The 21,851-nt window shown below is 53.5% G+C and overlaps 1 protein-coding gene across 4 annotated transcripts in view; it reads right to left on the minus strand.

Annotated features, from left to right (window-relative positions):
- Positions 1 to 8,831: 8,831 nt before the first annotated feature.
- The window catches only part of C17H17orf67 (chromosome 17 C17orf67 homolog), a 32,040-nt gene continuing 19,020 nt past the window's right edge, over positions 8,832 to 21,851 (minus strand). For all 4 annotated transcript variants that reach the window (XM_051825485.2, XM_051825484.2, XM_051825488.2 and 1 more), the window contains 2 exons: positions 11,982 to 12,117; positions 8,832 to 9,256 (listed from right to left, as the gene is read on the minus strand). In XM_051825485.2, the coding sequence (XP_051681445.1) occupies positions 12,001 to 12,117 (117 nt within the window). In that variant the 3' untranslated portion in view covers positions 8,832 to 9,256; positions 11,982 to 12,000. The remainder of the gene's footprint in view (positions 9,257 to 11,981; positions 12,118 to 21,851) is intronic.

The raw sequence follows: 21,851 nt of genomic DNA on the forward strand, positions 1-21,851 counted from the left end.
TAGCAGGAGCGACTCCATGACCGAGAGTCAGGTCAGCGTCCTTGGCCCCTGCGCTGGCCTGGGCACACCCTGGATCCTCGCAAGCTGGGGCCAGGATTCTTCCGTGCCACTTCCGTTACCACCCAGGGGTGAAGGGTAGGAGAGGGGCCAGGGTTCAGCCACCCCAGGAGGAAGGCCCCAAGCTCCTGGAAGACACAGACCCTCGGAGTTCCCCCCGGAAGTTCAAGGATAGGGCCGCGGGACTGTTGGGAGAGAGGCTGAGGGCACCGCTTGGTTCTCAGAGACCGCCTACGAGAGGTGTTCACACCCCCAGGCTGCCTGTGCGCATGCGCTGAGCCACACCTGAGCAGCCACTTGCTCACTGACCTCCCAGGAGTCCCACAAAGGCCTCCTGATCCCCTCAAGTCCATCACGGGAGCGCGGAGGCCTTTGCCAAGCCGGCCAGGGGACTCGTCCCCAGTTTCCACCGAAGCAGAGACCCCCCCACACACCCAGGTTTGCAGGCGCTGCCGGCGGACACCCCACCCCGACCCCCACCCCAGCAGCGCTGGCCTGGTCCCCAGCGCTTCCTTGCGCAGGGCCAGGCCTGAAGACCTTTGCCCCAGCTGGTCCCTCAGCCCGGCCTGCCCTTCCTGAGTGTGGATCATCCCGCACTTGGCTGCCTGCTGTCATTCCGCTGTCGGCTCAGATGTCCCTCCTCCAAAGCCTCCCCTGTGCAGCCAGCCCGAAATAGCCTTCCAGTCACTCCCCCGTTGCATCACCCTTTTATTGACTTCCCAGCAGTTATTAATCTCTGCTAATTTCTGCGTCCGTTACTATTGTTAGTCGCGTCTCCTGGGTGAGACCCACCAGTGACACAGCACAAACCTGCCCCGTGCCAAGCAGGGCTCCAAAAGCTGCCTGCACTGGAAGTCACCGAGTCTGCACAACCGCCCCTTCCTGGGGGGCCTGGCGTTATCCCCATTACACAGGAGAGGAAACTGAGGCAGGAGAGCTTCCGGAACTGTCTGAGATCCCACCCTTAGTAAGCTGAGCTCTAGTCTCTCTCTCACACACACATCAGCCCTTCGACAGCAAAGGACAACCCAAGAAGGCAAACAAATAGCTAACAAGCATATGAAATGCTCAAATCATTTAGAATTTGGGGAACACAAACCACAATAAGATATCCCACACACCCACTAGTTACTAATTAATTAGCAATCATACCCATTAACTACTAATTAGTAATCATATCCACTAATTACTGAACATTAATTTTAATGTTTATTTTTTATTTTCATCTACTTCAAAGGCAGAAAGAGAGAGGGAGAGAGGTCTTCCATCCACTGACTCCCCAAATGCCCACAACAGCCAGGACTGAGCCAGGCTGAAACCAAGGGCCCAGAGCTCTATCCAGGTCTCCCGTGTGTGTGGCAGGAGCCCAAATGCTTGATCCACTGCTCTCAGGATGCACACGCAGGAAGTTAGACTGCAAGTGGAGGGGCCGGAACTCAATTCAGCACTCCCATGTGGGCTGTGGATGTTGCAAGAGGCGACTTAACTCATTGCACCACAACACCTGCCCCTTAATTTTATTTTATTTTATTTTATTTTTTTTTTTTTGAACTGGGACTTAAGACGTTGTTGGCAAGGATGTGGGGAAGCTGGAACATTCACACTTTGCTGGTGGGAGTGGCGCAGGGGGCTGCTGGGTGCTTGTTCCTTGAAAAGTTACACAGAGGGGCCGGCGCCGCGGCTCACTAGGCTAATCCTCCGCCTAGCGGCGCCGGCACACCGGGTTCTAGTCCCGGTCGGGGCGCCGGATTCTGTCCTGGTTGCCCCTCTTCCAGGCCAGCTCTCTGCTGTGGCCAGGGAGTGCAGTGGAGGATGGCCCAGGTGCTTGGGCCCTGCACCACATGGGAGACCAGGAGAAGTACCTGGCTCCTGGCTCCTGCCATCGGATCATCGCGGTGCGCCGGCCGCAGCGCGCGGGCCGCGGCGGCCATTGGAGGGTGAACCAACGGCAAAGGAAGACCTTTCTCTCTGTCTCTCTCTCTCACTGTCCACTCTGCCTGTCAAAAAAAAAAAAAGTTACACAGAGAATGGCCTGGGTGTTTACCCAAAGGAATTGACAACAGGTACTCAGACAAGAATGTTCACGAACGTGGATGTATATGGCAGCGTGGCTCCCAAGAGCTCAAAGGGGGAAGCAACCCAAAGGTTCAACTGGTGAGCGGCTAAACAAAATGTGCTTGACCCATAACGGTGGAACATTATTCAGCCGTGAAAAGGAACGGAGTCCTTAAACATCTCTGCCTTAGACACGCTGAGTGCTGGAAGGCCACGTGGTGTGTGGCTCCACTGACATAAAATGCCCGCAAGAGGCAAATGGGGGCATGCAGAAAGCAGAGTGGCGGTTGCCAGGGGCTGGAGGGAGGGCGGGAGGAGTAAAGGGTGACTGCCTAAAGGGTCCAGGATCTCATTTAGGGGTGACAGAATGTCCTGCAGCCAAAGTGGTCATGGTTGCACCACGTGGTGTCTGTACTAAACACCACTGAATCGCATGCTGTAAAGACGCCAACGTCTACATCGCACAAACTTCATCACACGTATCCTCAACCAGCTCAGCCTCATCCGTCCACCTCTGCCTCCCTGTGACAACGCAGGGCACACAGCAGGTGCTCAGGACCTGCTTCTTGGAGAAACGAGTCAAGCGGCTGAGAACCCACACTCCCCAGGCCTCCGTCGCAGCTTCTTCCCAAGGCAGAGGGAAGTGTCGGGAAGCCCCAGGCTAAAATGCCCGGAAGAGGCTGCTGGAGCCTAGGGCTGGGCCTTAGCTCCTGAGGATCCTGACACTCAGCACCCAAGGGTCTCACACGCTGCCTGCCGACCCCCAGGGCCTCGCCTTGGAAGCCAGCTGTGTGCCAGGTGAGCTTCATGAAGACAGCTCTGCGGGAGGACTCCTTATCTCTCTCTATCAGCTGAGTCAGGGGAGGTAACTCGGCTGCTTGAAACCTCCTGGCTGCCCCCGCAGGGCTGGCCCCCTGTTCTGACTTCAAGGCTTGTTCTGGCCACAGGTTCCTGCCTCTACTCACGTCTGCTTCCCTGCGCCCCTGGAGTAATGTCCAAATTCCTTACCTTGTCACAGAGGTGGGCAAGGCCTGCGGGCCCGGCCCCTGCCTGCCTGCCTGCCTGCCAGGCTCACTACTTTCTCCTCGATCTTCGGGTGAGGTTTCAACAACTCTGGAAGCTCCTAGAACAAACCAGCCCCCTTCCCGACCCAGGGCCTTTGCACTTGCTGCTGACTACCTGCGACAACTCCCGCCACCCATCCTGCAACACCCACCCCAGCCTCACCCCCAGCTCCTTTGGCCACCAAATCTCTTAAGGCACTCAAAGTGCCTCTCTAGGAGGCCGCCCCTGATGGGGCTGGGGACCTGAAATGCCCCACGCACCTGCACCTCTTGACAGCGGGCCTCACACGACGTCATCCTCCATTGCTGGCTCCTGTGTAAGGGGAAGCCTCACGAGGTCGGGACTGGGTGCCCAGGGCCTAGCACAGGGCCTGCCACAGCGGGAATAACGCAGCCAGAGAACAAAGGCACCATGCACCTGCTCCAGGGCCGGCATCCCGGCCACGGGGCCCCGCTCTTGATGAAGAGCTGCAGGGAGAGGTGGGGAACCAAGTCTAGGTACGTAGAAGCAGGCACCTTGCACGGAGCTTGTTCCTGGGCCTGGAGAAGCTTTTTCACCCTTTCCCAGCTGGCAGGCAGTGGCTGACCCTTCCTGCCTCGGCTTCCGCGGTGCTCCCCGCTGACGTCAGCCCCAAGCTCCCGGCAGAGGAAGACTCAGGTGCTTCTCCTAACTCATCAGTGGGCTGTGTTTGTGGTTCAAGGCCAGGGTGGGCGCTGCAGCGCAGGGCGAGCCGTCACCACTCTACAAATAGCTATTCATGGAATGCTACCCAGGTGCCTGGCGTGAGCAAGGCGTGACACACCACACCCACAACAGTGAAGCCACCGCTTGGGGCCCTGCGTCTCGTATCGGAGTGGCTGGTTCAAACCTCCCAGGCTAATCCATTTCCAATCCAGCTTTCTGCCAACGTGCACCACGGGAGGCAGCAGGTGATGGCTCACGTGAAAGTTGGGTCCCTGTCACTCACAAGGAAGATCAGGACTGAGTTCCTGATTCCCAGCTTCAGTCTGGCCCAGCTCTGGCTGTTGTGGGCATTTGGGGAGTGAACCAGCAGACAGGATCTCAGTCACTCACTAAGTTTTTAAAATAAAAACAGGGGCCGGTGCTGTGGCGTAGAGGATAAAGCCGCCGCCTGCAGTGCCAGCATCCCATATGAGCACCAGTTCGAGTCCCAGCTGCTCCTCTTCTGATCCAGCTCTCTGCTGTGGCCTGGGAAAGCAGTAGAAGATAGCCCAAATCCTTGGGCCCCTTAATCCGCGTGGGAGACCCGGAAGAAGCTCCTGGCTTCTGGCTTTAGCCTGGCCCAGCTGTGGCCATTGCAGCCATCTGGGGAGTGAACCAGTGGATGGAAGACCTCTCTCTCTCTCTCTCTCTCATTCACTCTCTCTCTCTCTCTCTCTCTCTCTGCCTCTCCTCTCTCTCTGTAACTCTGACTTTCAATTAAATAAATAAATCTTTAAAAATAAATAAAATATAAACAGAACACACTAATAGCTAGTGACTATCAGTAATTATCACAATGCATTTTGAACTAAGTACTATAATTACTCCCATTTTATAGATAGGGAGACTGAGGCCCCGAGAGGTTCATCAAGGGCTCACAGCCCACCCGAGGTGTGAACACACTGGACTGATGCGGAGCCTGGATTCTAGACGCTGTTCTGTGTTGTTGTGAAGACAGTCCTCTGACGCCATCACTCTGGCTCCACTGCCATCTGCGAAGTTTTTGGGGCGAGGGTTGGTAGGTGAAGCTGCAGGGAGCCCACTGTGGGCCCCTTCCTCTGTTGTGGATAAGCAGACGCTCTGTGTGTCCAAGGGCAGGAGGCTAAGAACCAGGCTGTCCACGACTCGGGCAGAAGCCTCTGTGCTCCCGTGGGGAGCTGGGGCCCCTGGTGCGAGAGCCACCTTGGGCTCCCTAGCACCTCCAGGAAGCCCTCCTGCCTCTGCCCGGATGCAAGCCTCTGGCTGCCTGTGCCTCTGCTTCATTCTGAATTCTGCCACTCTCCTCTCTGCTGGGACCTGTGCATCCCGTCTCCACGTGCACATATTCACCTCCTACTCCTGTTTTAAGATTTATTTATTTGAAAGGCAGAGTGATGGAGAGGGAGAGACAGAGAGAGATCTTCCACCACCCTCTGGTTCACCCCCCGGATGGCCACAATGGCCAGGGCTGGGCCAGACCGAAGCCAGGAGCTGAAAACACCATCCAGGTCTCCCAAGGGTGCAGGAGTCCAAGCCCTCGCACCATCTTCTGCTGCTTTCCGAGGTGCATTAACGGGGAGCTGGATCGGAGGCAGAGCAGCCAGAACTCAAACAGGTGCTCTGATACAGGATGCTGGTGCCACCAGTGGCGGCTTCACCTGCTGCACCACAAGGACTGCCCCTCAGCTCCTCCTCCTTAGAGAGCACCCTGAGAGGCAATTGGGGACACGGCCTAAAAGGGAGCATTCTGCCCACCACTTCTGCACACACCCCAGGCCAGTCCCAGCCCCCACGTTAAATGTCAGTGCCTGGCACCCAACCGATGCCTCCCCTAGGTATAGGGTGCTGTGTGTCCCTCCCAATATAAACACATCCCCAGATCTCAAGGAGCTCAGTTTAAAAAAAAAAAAAGATTTATTTTACTTATTTGAAAGACAGAGTTACAGAGAGAGAGGTAGAGACAGAGAGAGAGGTCTTCCATCCTCAGGTTCACTCCCCAGGTGACCGCAACACCCGGAGCTGCGCCAATCCGAAGCCAGGAGTCAGGAGCTTCTTCCAGGTCAAGGAGGTCAGTTTTAAAAAAACCACTCAAGGCAAGCCGGTGCTGTGGCATGGCAGGTTAATCCACTGCCTGCAGCAACGGCATCCTACATGGGTGCTGGTTCGAGTCCTAGATGCTCCACTTCCGATCCAGCTCCCTGCTAGTGCACCTGGGAAAACAGTGGAAGATGGCCCAAGTACTTGGTCCCCTGCACCCACGTGGGAGACCTGGAGAAAGCTCCTGGCTCCTGGCCATTGCAGCCATTTGGGGAGTGAATCAATGGGTAAAAGATACCCCTCTCTCTCTCTCTCTCTCTCGCTCTCTCTGTAACTCTACCTTTCAAATAAATAATAAAGAAATCTTTAAAAAACCACTCCAGGAACAGGTGTTTGGTGCAGCAGTTACAACACAGCTTGAGATGCCCACATCTCATGCTGGAGTGCCTGGGCTCAGCTCCTGATTCCATCTCATTACTAATGCACACCCTGGGGGCAGCAGTGATGGCTCAAGTACCTGAGTCCCTGCCACTCATATGCAAAACCTGGCTTGAGCTCCTGATTCCTGGCCCAGCCTGGCCCAGCTCCAGCTGTTGTAGGTATTTGGGGGGTGAATCAGCAGATGGAAGATGCCTGTCTGTCTCTCTCAGAAAAATATTTTGAAAATACAATTTCAAAACATTTAAAAACCACTCAGGGATTGGAGCAGGCATTTAGTCCAGCCATTAATATGCCCACACCCCACCCTGGAGAACTAGAGGTGGGCTCCTGGCCCCGGCTCCTGTGTCCAGCTTCCTGCCAACGTGAACCCTGGGAAGCCAGATGATGGCTCATGTAATTGGATCCCTGCCACCCATTTGAGATGCCTGAATTGTGCTCCTAGACCCAGCTTCAGGCTTGGCCCAGCCCCAGCCTTTGCAGTATTAAAAGAATGAACCAGTGGATGGGAGATGCCTCTCTCTCTCTCTCTCTCTCTCTCTCTCTGTGTGTGTGTCTCCCCCCCCCCCACACACACACACACTCCCTCTCTCATAACTACCTAACTCCAGGAAGAAGAGGCTCTGGGTTAGGACATAGGTGCAGTGTTAGGGACCCAGAGTAGTGAAGGCCTTCCTAGTGTCAAATTCTATCTCCTCTGCCTACCAGGTATGTGAACTTGAACCTGTGGTTCCTCCTGTGGCAGCCAGGAAAATGGCCTCCCCAGAGATGTCCATGTCCTGATTCCTGGAGCCTGTGAATACCTTACCATACGTGGCAATGGGGCGTTAAGGACGCAGGTGGGTTGAGAGTGCCAATTATGGGGAGAGGAGCCTGGGTGATAAGAATGGGCCCGGGTAACCACACAGTCTTCTGGAATGGAAGACGGGGGCAGAAGGGAAAGTGCGGGTGATGTGCTGGGAGGCAAACGCAAGTCACAGGAGGCTGAGCAAGGCATCGGCCTCCGGAAGCTGGAAGGCAGGAGACAGGTTTGTCCCAGAGCATCCAGAGAAAGCAGCCCTGCTGACACCCCGACTTCAACCCAGCGGGACTTGTGTGGGACTTCTGATGTGAGGAAGGTAAGATGGTCAGTTTGTACTCTTTTAAGCCACTAAGTGATTTGTTATAGAAAACTGATGGACTTGCGGCTGGCACTGTGGTGCAGTGGGTTAAAGCCCTGACCTGAAGCGTCAGCATCCCTTATGAGTGCCGGTTCTAGTCCTGACTGCTCCTCTTCCAATCCAGCTCTCTGCTATGGCCTGGGAAAGCAGTGGAAGATGGCCCAGGTCCTTGGGCCTCTGCACCCACATGGAAGACCTGGAAGAAGCTCCTGGATCCTGGCTTCGGATTGGCGCAGCTCTGGCCATTGCGGCCATCTGGGGAGTGAACCAGCAGATGGAAGACCTCTCTGTCTCTACCTCTCTCTCTGTAACCCCGTATTGCAAATAAAAATAAATCTTTTAAAAAATACTGATGGACTCTCTAAATTCTGCAAGCCCCAGCTTCCTCATCCATGAACTGAGGACAACAACCAAATCTACTGCATGGTAGGTGTGATGGTTCAGAGGGCGTGTACGTAGAAAACCTACGCAGGGCTTGCCCCGCGGTAAGCATAAAGTGAATCTTGGCATCATCCTTGGTGAGAGGCTCAGGAGCTCTCTCCCTAAACAAGCCCACCCGGCCTTCCTTGGCACAGGCCCTGTTCTGTGGCCCGGGTGCATAGGCACCCTTCCCCTTACCTTATCTTGAGGATTCCAAATTCTCCTTTCCCTCAAGCCATGCTGCCCACCTTCCCACGCTCTCTGAATTTCTGCTTGTGTTGGTCCTTGACTGTCCAATCCCTGCCTATGGGGTTGTGAGGCAGGCGAGGGTGGTGGGATATATGAGTTGTGCAGGGCCAGCACCGCGGCTCAATAAGCTAATCCTCTGCCTGCGGCACCTGCACTCCGGGTTCTAGTCCCAGTCGGAGCGCCGGATTCTGTCCCAGTTGCTCCTCTTCCAGTCCAGCTCTCTGCTGTGGCCCGGGAGTGCAGTGGAGGATGGCCCAAGTCCTTGGGCCCCGCACCCGCATGGGAGACCAGAAGCACCTGGCTCCTGGCTTCGGATCAGCGCGGTGCGCCGGCTGTAGCGGCCACTTGGGGGGTGAACCAATGGAAAAAAGGAAGACCTGTCTCTCTCTCTCACTGTCCACTCTGCCTGTCAAAAAAAAAAAAAAAAAAAAAGAGTTGTGCAAAAATGTTGCCTTTGCCCGTGGCATTGAGTTCCGACCCTATCTTCAGAGGTGGCTTTTGCACAAAGGGGCTGGGTGCTGGTGTTTTCTTCCATTTGTGTATTCAAAGAAAAGTAAGATTTAGGAAGCTGGATTTACAAAGATAAATAAGGGAAGGAAATCTTGGCATCTCTTCTTGCAGGGGAATGAAAGAAGACACCACAGAAAGCAGGTTTGACATCAGCATTTATTAGGACAGAGACAGAAAGAGAAAAATACTTGACCATAAACTCAGTGGCCCCACGTGATGTGCCTCATTGCAGGGAAGTCATGGCCAGGCAGCTGCCCTGGCTCCTGGTCCAGAGATCCCAGCTCTGTCAGCCCCAGGGAAGAATCTGTGTCTGCCCAGCCTGATGAGTCAGTAGGAAGATGTTTGAGGGCAATGGGAGCCACACTTAAAGCTATTAATTGCAAAGACTCATGCAGGTTAGTGTAATGAAGCGGCATATATATTTGCCATCCCCAAGGCAAGCTTTGGCACACCCAACAGTTCACAAGGTCTGCAGAAATCCATCTCCACAGTTTGCAAACAAATGAAAGGAGAAGTTTATCCTGTTTTGGCATTGTCCAGGCCATTGCCTATCACGATGCTTGCTGGAAAAGAACAAGAAAAAAAATGTTAAGGTGATGATGGGGGTGGGGCGTGCTGATGGTGATGACGAGGGGGTGATGATAGCGATGATGGTAATGACAACAGTGGTGGTGGTGGAAGTGATGGTCTTGGTGGGGATGGTGATGATGGTACTGTTGACAGTCAAGGTAGAGGTGGTGGTGATGATGATGGGGATGGTGATGATGATGGTAATGACAACAGCGGTGGTGGTGGTGGAGGGGCGATGATAGGTGGATGAGAGTGGACATGGGAATGATGGCGGCAATGATAGGGATGATGATAAAGTGATGATGGCGATGATAGTGATGATGATGTTGATAAAAAAGGAAGAAGACAGGAGAGGAGGAAGAGGCTAAGGAGAGGGAAACAGCCATCCACCTGTCACTTCCTGAGCAATAGCAACGCTGTTTTCCACGCACTGAACTTCTTCATCTTCAGGACAACGATGGCATTGCTATCCTCATTCTGCAGATAAGGAAGCTGAGACATTTTTTCCAAGATGATTCAGCCAGTGAATGGGGGGGTCAGCACCCGAAAGCTCTCTGACTCCAAGCTCCAGGTGGACGCAGCCCACCAGCCACTGCTTCCTGGGCACTGTGCGAGGGGGAGCTTCCTGGCCAGAGGCCTCCAAAGATCCCTGCCTCACCAACACTGCCTTTTCCTGCCTGGAGGAAAGTCCTCCCATTTATAGAGGCACTCATTAGGCCTCATCCTCCATGGACGTAATTTTTTTTTGTTAATTTGAGAGACAAGGAGACAGAGATCTTTCCATTGGTTCACTCCCCAAATGCCCGCAATAGCAGGGGCTGGGCCAGGCCAAACACAAGAGCTGGAACTCAGTCTGGATCTCCCACATGCATGGCAGGGACCCGGGTACTTGAGTGAGCACCTGCTGCCTCCCAGAGTACACAGGAGCAGGAAGGTAGAATTGGGAATCGAGCCAGGACTCGGATGCTGGCACTCCCACGCAGGACACAGTGTCCCAACGGGCACCTCAACCATTAGGCCAAATGCCTACCCCTCCATAGCCATCACCGTCACTCCAGTTTACCCACGTAGAAATGGGGAGCCAGAGAGGTCAGGCTACTTGCTGAAGGCCACAGGGCGGGGACCCAGGAAGTCAAACTCAGCTCTGGCCAGTTCCAGAGTCTGAGCGTGTAATCCCTGCACGGTTCCGTCTTCTGGAAGAAGATGTATGATGGTTTCCAGTGCTGGAAGGGACACGCCCTGGATGCAGGGCAGGTAGCAGCCTGGGCATCAGGAAACGGAGCCGGAACAGAGTGGAAGGGGGACGTCAGTCCGGCCACCACCCCTCCCCGAAGCTGAGCAGCACCCTGTGTGTGAAAGCTGCTCACGGGGATTCCATCCCACACCTAGGGTCAGGCTGTCAGTCAGAGAGAAGGGGCGGGATGTGGAGAGAGCAGGGACTGATACCCAGCATGAGTTAGTGGCTCCACAGGGCTCAGTCGGCTCCTCACCAGAGTTAAAATGCACACCTTCCAGTGACACCAGGACATGAGGAGGGTTCAGCGAGAGGGTTTATGTGATGGCCCCCTGAAAATTACAATGATAAGCTAAAGGGCAGGTCCCTGCGCCCATTCACAGTAGCAGAAAACAAACAACAATGTGAGATTTCTCTTAACCACAGACAACCATCCTGTCCTACTCAGTCCTGCTCTACAGAGGAGGAATGAACTTCGCTGGCTTTGACCTCTGAAGTGATTTTGCTACCTTAACTAATAAGATTTAGGAAGCTGGGGCTGGCACTGTGGCACAGCAGGTTAAAGCCCTGGCGTGAAGCGCCAGAACTCCATATGGGCGCCGGTTCTAGTCCTGGCTGCTCCTCTTCTGATCCAGCTCTATGCTGTGGCCTGGGAAAGCAGTGGAAGATGGTCCAAGTCTTTGGGTCCCCACACCAATGTGCGAGATCTGGAAGAAGCTCCTGGCTCCTGACTTCGGATTGGCGCAGCTCCGGCCGTTGCAGCCATCTGGGGAGTGAACCAACAGATGGAAGACCTCTCTCTGTCTCTCCCTCTCTGTAACTCTGTCTTTAAAATAAATAAAATAAATCTTTGTAAAAAAAAAAAAAAAGATTTAGGAAGCTGGAAAGGAGATGAGAACGGACAGGAAGGAGCAAGCAGCCTCATCTAGGAACAGTGGTGCGGAGCTGGGGTATGTGGGGTGTGCTGGGAAGGCTGGGCAGTCCCTGGCAGGTGGGCTGGGGGAGAAGGCCCAAAGGGAGAGAGATGGCGGGGAGAGGGCGGGCAGACTGCCAGTGGGAGAGCTGTGGGAAGGCAGTGGGGAGTAGGAGCGAGACACAGGAGAGAAGCTGCCAATCCTGGTGATGCTGTGATGATCATGGTGAATGTCAAGATGGAGCCCACAGGTGCTGACCCCACCTGGGGAGAGACCCATGCCTCAGCAAGCCACCCTTCTCTTCTCCAGGCAGGACAGATTCCAGAATGATCTCTGCTGGAGGGCAAAGGGGTCACGTCCTAGTGACTCCGCAGTCTCCCCGATGAGCCCTCAGAGCTCCTCTTAACCTGGTTCCTGCCCGTCTCTCCTGCATCACCCTCGACACCCCAGCCCACAAGCAGCCAGCCGGCCGGTTCCCCTGATGCCGTGTTCTGGCAGATCTCCCAGCCCCTGCACGTGCCACCCACGGCAATCTCCCTCCTACAGAAGGCCCGGGACACGGGGACATACCAGGCTGGGCCCAAGCCCCCTACACGGGGTGGACCCGATTCCTGTCACAGTGGGGCTTGCAGTGTGGGTTCAGCCAGTGCTCCAGGAACTGCTCTTCAGCGCGATGCTCCAGGGCCAACAGGTGCAGCATGTACTCCTGTGGAAACAGACCCTCGTTGAATGAGCACGAACAGGGGGCTCTCGCCAGGGACAGCTGGGCAGCGCATGTGCGTGCTGTGGCTCTGCTTCCTCGGACAGGGCGCAGCCAGCAGGAGGCAGCGCAGGAGCAGAGACGGGGAGGAAAAGCCAACAGTCACGCCCACGCCTCTCTGTGGGAAAGGCCAACCAGGCCCACCGACGACGTGGGCGAAACAGGATGGTGTGGCCGCCCAGGAGCGCCACACGAGCCACCTCTTCAGAAGCCAATCGGAAGGCCGGCACCTTGCGGCACACCGGGTTCTAGTCCCGGACGGGGTGCCAGATTCTGTCCCGGTTGCCCCTCTTCCAGGCCAGCTCTCTGCTGTGGCCAGGGAGTGCAGTGGAGGATGGCCCAAGTGCTTGGGTCCTGCACCCCATGGGAGACCAGGAAAAGCACCTGGCTCCTGCCATCGGATCATCGCGGTGCGCTGGCCACAGCGCGCGGGCCGCGGCGGCCATTGGAGGGTGAACCAACGGCAAAGGAAGACCTTTCTCTCTGTCTCTCTCTCTCACTGTCCACTCTGCCTGTCAAAAAAAAAAAATTTTTTTTAAAAAAATGAAGAAGCCAATCGGCTGCCGGCAGTCTGGAAACGTCACTCCCAGTCCTTCCCGTGGAGCAGTGGACATCAAATTTCGCTGGGGAGCATCAGAGTCACCTGAGGGGCTTATTGCAACCCAGCCTGCCAGGTCCACCCCCAGGGGTGCTGGCTGCCGGTCTGGGGGGGAGGGGGTCTCCAGAACTCTCATTCCTCTTTTCTAATTTTTATTTACTTTTTAAATTTATCTGAAAGGCAGGGAGACAGAGAGAGAGAGGAGAGGGTGACAAAGGCAGAGAGAGAGGGACATCTTTCATCTGTTCGTTCCTTCCTCAAATGACCAGAACAGGAGCCAGAACTCAATCCAGGTCTCCCGCGTGAGCAGCAGGGACTCAGCCACTTGCGCCATCACCTGCTACCCACCAAGGGACACATTTATTAGCAAGCTAGGAGGTGTGGGACCCGGGACCTGAACCAGGCACTCCAATATGAGATGCAGGTGTCCCAAGCAGTATCTTAACAGCGAAGCCAAATGCCCGCCCCCATAATTTACATTTCTAACCAGTGCCAGCCAATGCCGATACTTGTCATCACTTTGACAGCAATGATCAGGAGAGGTGTACAAGAATGTTCACAGCAGCAACAAAACTGGAAGAGCAGGGATGGGCTTCTGGCCTAATAGTTAAGACGCCAGGTTAAGATGCCTGCGTGCCTTACCAGGTGCCTGGGTTCCTGTCCTGCCTCTGGCTGCCGACTCTATAGCTTCCTGCTAATGCAGACCCTGGGAGGAAGCAGTCATGGCTCATGGTTAAGTCTCTGCTATCCAACGTGGGAGACCTGGATTTTACTCCCAGCTCCCAGCTTTGGCTTGGCCCATCCCTGGCTGTTGCAGGCATTTGGGGAGTGAAGTAGCAGGTGGAAGATCTATTTTTTTTTTTAGATTTATTTTATTTATTCGAAAGACAGCATTATAAAGAGGTAGAGACAAAGAGAGGGGTCTTCCATCCGCTGGTTCACTCCCCAGATGGCTGCAACGATGCGCTGATCTGAAGTCAGAAGCCAGGAGCTTCTTCCTGGTTTCCCATGCTGGTGCAGGGGCCCAAGCACTTGGGCCATCTTCTACTGCTTTCCCAGGCCATAACAGAGAGCTGGATTGGAAGAGAAGCAGCCGGGATTCAAACTGGCACCCATATGGGATGCCAGCGCCACAGGTAGAGAATTAACCTACTCTACCACAGTGGCGGCCCCAAAAACATCTTTTTTAAAAGGCAAGGGGTAATCAGAAGAAAGCTAGAGTGGTTATACTAAGCTCAAACAAGAAGACTTTAAAACAAAACAAAACAAAAAAATTAGTAGAGGGCCAGCGTTGCAGCATAGTGGGTAGAGGCATCACCTGCAATGCCAGCATCCCATATCAGTTTGAGTCCCGGCTGCTCCACTTCTGATCCAGCTCTCTCTAATGGCCCGGGAAAAGCAGTAGAAGATGGCCCAAGTATTCGGGCCTCTGCACCCATGTGGGAGACCCAGATGAAGCTCCTGGCTTTGGCATGGCCCTGTGCTGGCTGTTGCGTCTATCTGGGGACTGAATCAGCAGATAGAACATGTCTCTCTCTCTTTCTCTCTCTCTCTCTCTCTCTCTGCCTTTCAAATAAATAAATCTTCAAAAAAATTAGTAGTTATAGAGAAAAGTTTGTAAAAACATTCTGGCCAGCCATTCCTCAACATGTTAAACATGGAGTTAGCACTTGGACGCCTGGCAAGTGTACTCCGGGCTGCACACCCGAGAGAAGCGAGAATGGACATCAACGCACAAGCGTAAACCCGGATGCTCCCAGCCGCTCTCCTCTCGTCAGTGAAACACAGAAACGACCCGAAGGTCCACTAACAGAGGGATGGAGAAGGAAAGCGTGGTGCCTGCACACCGCGGAGGACACCTCCCGGACAACCTTGAAATCATGACTCCCAGGGAAGCAAATCAGACACAAAGACCCGCGCGCTGTATACTCCATCTCTGTGAAAGAGAGATGTGAAACAGCCCTGTACGGCGACACCTCCTTAACAGGACTCGGACCCTGGCCCTGCCCTGCCCACCTCTCCCCTGCACCTGCACCCCCCCAACAGGAAGCAGACCCTGGCCCTGCCCTGCCCGCCTCTCCCCTGCACCCGCACCCTCCTAACAGGAAGCAGACCCTGGCCCTGCCCTGCCCGCCTCTCCCCTGCACCTGCACCTCCTCAGGCACCCAGCTCTGCACACAGAGTCTCACCATCTTCTTCACCCTCAAACTTGAGTCCATCTCCTGAAGAGTTCTCAAATGTTCTCCCCTCCACCTCTGCCATTTTTGTTTGTTTTTTCAAAGCAGAGAGACAGAGAGATCTTCCATCTGCTGGTTCACTCTTCAAAGCTGGGCCAGGCCGAAGTTGGGAGCCATCATCCTCTGCTCTCCAGGGTGCCCATCAGAAGGACGCTGGGGTCCCAAGTGGAGCCAGGACTGGAGTCCAAGCCCTCAATCTCCGGGGAGCCCAGGCTGAGGCCAGCCTATCAGATAGCTAGGAAACAGGTAAGCTGTGTGGTCCCCAGAGTCAGCCTCCTCCAGGTGCCCAGAGCAGGGTGGAGGAAGGACTGGGGCTGGTGAAGAGAGCCAACGTCAGCCAGGATGAGAAGTGACGCTGCGCTGTTGCCAAAAGAAGGGCACAGAGACTTCCACTTGTTCACAGCCTGCCCTCGACCCCCGTAGACGCTACCTGCAGCCTGCAGACGGCTTTCTCCAAACTTGGTGCCGAGGCTGCGAAATTTCTGTATACCATCACGCACTGTGTCACCTCAACAAATCATGCACAAGGAGGGGCATTTAGCTTAGCCATTGAGACATCTGCATCCAAAACTGGAGAATCTGGGTTCAGTTCTGGCTCCAGCTCCTGACTCCAGCTTCCTGCTCACGCGCATCCTCGGACGTAGCAGTGAGGGCTCAAGTGACTGGGCTCCTGCCACCCACATGGGAGACCCAGCTTCAATGGCCAGCCTGCCCTGAGCATTGCAGGCATTTAGGGAATGAACCAACAAATAGAACCCACCCCCAATAAATAAATATTTTTAAATGATGCATACAACAGAATGATTAATCTACAAGACATTCCGTAAATAAAATAATGCGCCAGCTCTCTTGTCTTCATCAGTGACGGAAGTCTCTTCCTTCCCTCTCCACCTCGTTTCTCTATCTGCTGGTGCAATATCTGCCCCATGAGCTCAATCCAGACTGCCAGGGGTGGTTCATCACACAGCCACCCACGGTATTACAGAGCTAGCGAAGCCAGAAGCTTCCACGTGCACCCCTTCCCTACCCCTTCCCTCACCGTGGATGCTCCTGAACCCTTCTTCCCCCAGCCCCGCCACGGTCTCTGCCCCACCTCCCTGCCGCGTCCTCCACTCGACTCTTCTCCTTCCTCTCATGGGGTTTTCAGTTCGCTTTGTTTTAATAGACCATATTTTTTAAGAGCACTTTGAGGTTCCCAGCAAAGCTGAGCAGAAGTACAGGCAGTTCTCACATAGCCGCTTCCCGCACCACACACCCACTGCCTGCCTCCCACCAACATCCCCCACTGGCGCGGCTCATCTGTTCCAACTGATGAGCCTCCGCTGACACATCAGTGTCACCCAAAGGCAACAGCACACATGCATGCTCTCTCATGGTGGTGTACATCCCATGGCTTTGGCCAAAAACAGGTGGACCTGCATCTGCCAGGTCAGCATCACACAGCCTGGCTTGTGCTGCCCTAAATTCCATTCTGTTCTGTCTCTTCATTGGCCTAACGCCTTGCCACTACTTTTGGCTGTCCCTAGCATTCTTCCTTTTCCAGAATATCCTAGAGTTGGAATGGTACAGTATGCAGCCTTTTCAGATTGGCTTCACACACTCAGTATTATGCATTTACGGGGGCTGGTGCTGTGGCATAGCAGGTGAAGCCGCCGCCTGCAGTGCTGGCATCCCACATGGGCTCCGGTTTGAGTCCTGGCTGCTCCACTTCCGATCCAGCTCTCTGCTACAGCCTGGGAAAGCAGTAGAAGATGGCCCAAGTCCTTGGGCCCCTGCACCCACATGAGAGATCCAGAAGAAGCTCCTGGCTCCTGGCTTCGGATAGGCCCAGTTCCGGACATTGTGGTCAATTGGGGAGTGAACCAGCAGGTGGAAGACCTCTCTCTTGTCTCTGCCTCTCCTTCTCCCTTTGTGTAAGTCTTCCAAATAAATAAATAAATCTTTAACATAAAAACATGCATTTACATTTCCTCCATGTCTTTTCTTGGCTTGAAAGCTCATTGCCTTTTAGTGCTGCATAACAAATGCCCCATTGTCTGCAAGCACCAAGCTTATCTATCTGTTTTAACTCCTAAAGGACATCGCTGTTGCTTCCAAGTGTTTGCAATGATGAACAAAGCTGCGTTATACACCTGTGTGCAGGTTTTTGCATGGACATATGTTGATACCAAAGAGTGAGACTGGTAAACCTCGTGGCAGGAGGATGTCTGGCTTTGTAAGAAGCTGCCAAACTGGCTCCCAAAGCAGCCACACTTTGCATTCCCAGCAGCCATGAACGAGCCTTCCCGTGGCTCCACATCCTCACCAGCACCGCTCTGGACTTTGGTCACCCTGACAGGTTTTAGTCCTGCTTCTCCCCTCCCAATGATGAATGACACTGAGAGTCTTTCACATGCTTATTTTCCATCTGCACGTCTCTGATGAGATTTTCATTCAGGTTTTTTTCCAGGGTGGGTTTCACACAAGAAAAATGAAAATGGCTTCAAAAGTTTCTGGGGAGAGTAAGTGTGTGGTGCAGTGAGTTAAGCCTCCGCCTACAGCGCCGGCATCCCATATAGGTGAGTCTTGGCTACACTGCTTCTGATCCAGCTCCCTGTTAATATGCCAGGCAAAGCAGTAGAAGATGGTCCAAGTGCTTGGGCCCCTGCACTCACATGAGAGACCTGAAAGAAGCTCCTGGCTTTGGCCTTGCCCAGCCCAGCCTGTTGTGGCCATCTGGGGAGTGAACCAACAGATAGGAGACCGATCTCTGCACACCCCCCCCATAACTCAAATAAATCAACAAATTTTTCTTTAAAATTATTTTGGCATCTATCAATATCATTAAAATCTTAAATCATGGAAACCTCCCATGGCAGGGATAAAGCTTTAACAAAGGGTACAGTTTGGAACTTTAGGTTGTGAAGTTTCTGGAATGTTCTCCAGGACCTGTGCACTCTATATTCGTATGATCCTTTGAAAGACCACGCCAGGAATGAAGCATGACGCGTCTGACTTCGCTGCAGACAGTTTTCTTCCCCCCAGAACCCATGCAGTTTAGCTTTGTTTTGGTCATCATCGTTGTTTTCATGGAACTCATCAAAATGCGCCCCACGTCCCAGCAAGGAGCCTCTGGGGTGGCAGGGTGGACGGCAGACAGGGAGAGGGCTCCTTGTGGGACCAACGATGAGTCCCCAGTGGTGAATTTGGGACTGAATTCCTGCCCTGGCCAGAGCCTCTTTGGCCAGAAGAACGGTAACTGGAAGGAACAGAAGGACAGCGTGCAGCCCTATAAACAAGGAACAAGCCCCTAGCACACAGCTGCACTTGTTCAACCACTACGTGGACGTGGCCTAGTGGACACCCTCCTGACCTTCTCCACGCCTGCCTGTTTGCCAGGAAGTGTGGGGTAGAAGCAAAGAGGCCTGAGTCTCCTTCAAATCCTGATCCTGCCAAGGCGGCTTTCCCTCCCCTGCCTCAATAGGTCCATCTGAAAGATGGGTGTAACACGGACACTGACTTCACCAGGTCGGTGACATTACGTGAGATGAGACAACTAAATCTCTGTGCCCAAGAGGGAGCCTGCAGTTGTCCCTCCAGACTCGTCCTCTCCCTCTCTCTCCTGGTCCTGTGACCTGGATGAACGGTAACCACAGAGCTCCTTCTCCTGTGGCTGCCTGTCAGTTTCTTTAAGATTGAAGGAATTACAGAGAGAGGGGGAGAAAAGGAGAAAGGCCTCCCATGAGGGTACAGGGGCACAAACACTTCGGCCATCTTCTGCTGCTTTTCCCAGGCTATTAGCAGGGAGCTGGATCGGAAGTGAAGCAGCCAGGACACGAACCGGTGACCATATGGGATGCTGGCTTCACAGGTGGCAGCTTAACCCACTACACCACAATGCCAGCCCCTCCAGGTGGGTTTGGCCAGTGCGGGAGGGACTGGGGAGCAGGAGGAGGTGGAGGCCAGGGTATTTATTCCCCCTAGTTCTATCCCGAGAGTCCCAGCAGGTTGGAATACCCAGTTCCTGAGGGCCACGCTCCTAGGGTGCCAGCTTTGCTGTTCGGGGAGCCATGCCCTTCCCTTATTCCTCCTGCCCTAGGGGTGGTTAGCCTGGCACCTTTAGCATTTCTGGGTTCACCCAAATCCTGCCCGTACCTCTGTAACAAGCCGCCTGTGAGCCCCTCTTCAGGAACCCTGCTGCTGGCGGGACCCCACCGCTAAAGGAGCTTGGGAGACCATCCGGCCAATGCGAGCTGCTATTTGGTATCACTCACATAAGAGAGAAACGCTCCAAGGACATTTTGAGCATCTTTCTGCAGAAAAGGCTCTTGGAATAAAAGCCCAGAGCAGCATTCCGCAATATGTGGCCTGTGCTCCCCGCAGGGGCCTGGGAGGTCACTAAGTGTTTGTAGAACAGTATTATTTTTAGAATAATACTCAGACATGATTTGCCTTCCTGCTGCATTGGCATTTGCACTGATGTGCCAAAACAACGGTGGGTACGACCGGCGCCTGCACAGGGAGGTGGGCAGCTGGACCCGTCTGCTCTGGCCGTCCCCGACTCCCTCGCCACCACACACGCAGAGTCACGGAAGTAAAGAGCAAGCATTCTGAAAATGGCTCGGTTTCCCTGCAGAAGCGGTAACAAGCGACCTCTTGGGGAGTTTGCAGGCAGCTCTTGTGTGACAGAGAGCAAGGAAAAGCACCCGTGTTCTGCGGGTGCCAAGGACTGAACTGGCTGGGATTCACATGTGGGTTGGGCAGACATCTCACGAATGGGCCAAGTGACCCTGTCACCTCAAAGAAAATGATTGTGGGGGCTGGTGTTGTGACACAGTGGGGTAAGCTGCTGCTCGTGATGCCGGCACCCCATCTTGGAATGCCAGCTGGAGTCCCGACTGCTCCACTGCCGATTCAGCTCCCTGCTAATGCACCTGGGAAGGCAGCAGAAGGTGGCCCAAGTGCTTGGGCTCTTGCTATCCATCAGGGAGACCTGGATGGAGCTCCTGGCTCCTGGTTCTCTCTCTCTGTCTCTCACTCTTTCTCTGTCACTCTGCCTTTCTAATAAATAAATAAATCTTTGAAAAAAGAAACCAATTGACAGTGGTTGTTGCTACATGATGAAATTTGAGCTTTAAGGGGGTAATTGGAAATTGAGAAAATGTCTATCTGCTACCGTGACACCAACAGCTTCTCAACACTTAAAGCCCTGCCAATGTGGTCGCCAGAGAGACTGCCACTGGCGTACAGCACCTTCCATAATCAGTGCTCATTTGCAGGCTTACTCACTTAGCCAGCGTCCCTCTAAGCCAAAGGTCCAGTTGGGTTTTTTGATTTTTTTTTTTTTGAGGTGACCAAGGTATCCCTAGTATGTGGCTTAGCAGTTGGCCCACAGTAGGACTACAATAAGACTCACCAGGGAACTGTTCAACTGAGCAAACGGATCACTGAAGTGCCTGTTCCTTCTCCGTAATCTTCCCAAATCCCCCTCGGAAAGTTCCTTGACCGTGTCAGCCGGCTCATTATAACAGCTCAGGCCAAACGCACATAAAAAACATCAGAAAGTCATATATATTTCACACTGCTAAACAGCAGCTGAAATCATCGCTGAAGAAAAACAAGCAGAACAGACACACACGGAGAACAAGAAAGAAACCAGCCCCGGTTTCCATGACATTTCACTATTTATTTAAAATGTTAGGAAAATGAATATGCCACAAAGGCCTAGAAGTCATCATTAGTCAAAGATGAAAAGCCAGGCTGTAAATCTGCGGCAAACCACAAATTCAACAATTGCATTGGCTGGGTCAGAAGTGACCCAGCATTAATGATAATCTCAAATGTTCCTGGACTAAGAAAGAGGGGCAAATGGAAAATAAGCTTTAATTTCTTTAGATTCCTTTCTTCAGGGGAGGGGGAAAAAATTGAAGCAAAACAAAAACCAATATCTCTGTTCCGTGTCCAGTGCCAACCGAAATGATTTCAGTAAAGAACTTCCTGGTAATTAGGGAAATAATCCCTTATTATGGCCTGGGAGTGGTGTGATAATGAAATTAAATATCTACCGGAACCTGATCTAAGCTGAGTATCACCAAGCGGACACTTAATCTATTAAGGAAGGAACTTTCCCAAGAAAGCCAATTCCTTCCTGCGGCTTTCACGTGGAACTAAAGATCCATCGACATTTGGAGGAGCTGCCATGCTCATCAGAGAGGGGAGGGTGGTCCCAGGGGCAGGAGGCTGGCTCGGAACGGAGCTGCCCTGCAGACGCTGAGGGCTCTGCCCCGGAGGGAGGCAGCTGGGTGTTGCATGGGCTGACATCACAGCGGCTCTGTGCTGGTCCCTGTGAGATGCCAAGGGTGCTGGCGCCATGTGCATTTATCAAGGGTTCCACATTCGGCAAAGACGACTCACAATAAGGCTACTATGATTTACACTTGCCCAACCAGAACATTCCTGAAAGGAACACGGGCCAGAATGGAAAGCTTCCTAGGAAGGCGTAGTCCCAGGGTACACAAGCACTTATGAATCCAATCACAAAAGACATAATTTAAGCTTGAATGTCATCTTTTTAAAGAATTTCCATGGTCCATCCCAGCACTTGGCAAACCATTTCCTCCCTAAAATTTAGGAAGAGTGGGAGAAATTTAATGAGTGTAAGTGAGGCAATAGAAAATATTTCTTTGAAATAACCTCCAGGTCCTACAACAAAGTTATGGCTCACAAAACTTCTCCCCTGGAGAGAAGCGAGGAAAGAAATGTTAATGAGTGTAATGAGCATTTAGCAAATGCCAATCCTGTGCTTGGTGCTAGGCACCCAGGAGTGAAATCCAAATACTCCCCCGCCACAAGCGATGTAGAACAGT

The sequence above is a fragment of the Oryctolagus cuniculus genome, chromosome 17 (assembly GCF_964237555.1).
Source record: "Oryctolagus cuniculus chromosome 17, mOryCun1.1, whole genome shotgun sequence".
Classification (NCBI taxonomy): domain Eukaryota; kingdom Metazoa; phylum Chordata; class Mammalia; order Lagomorpha; family Leporidae; genus Oryctolagus; species Oryctolagus cuniculus.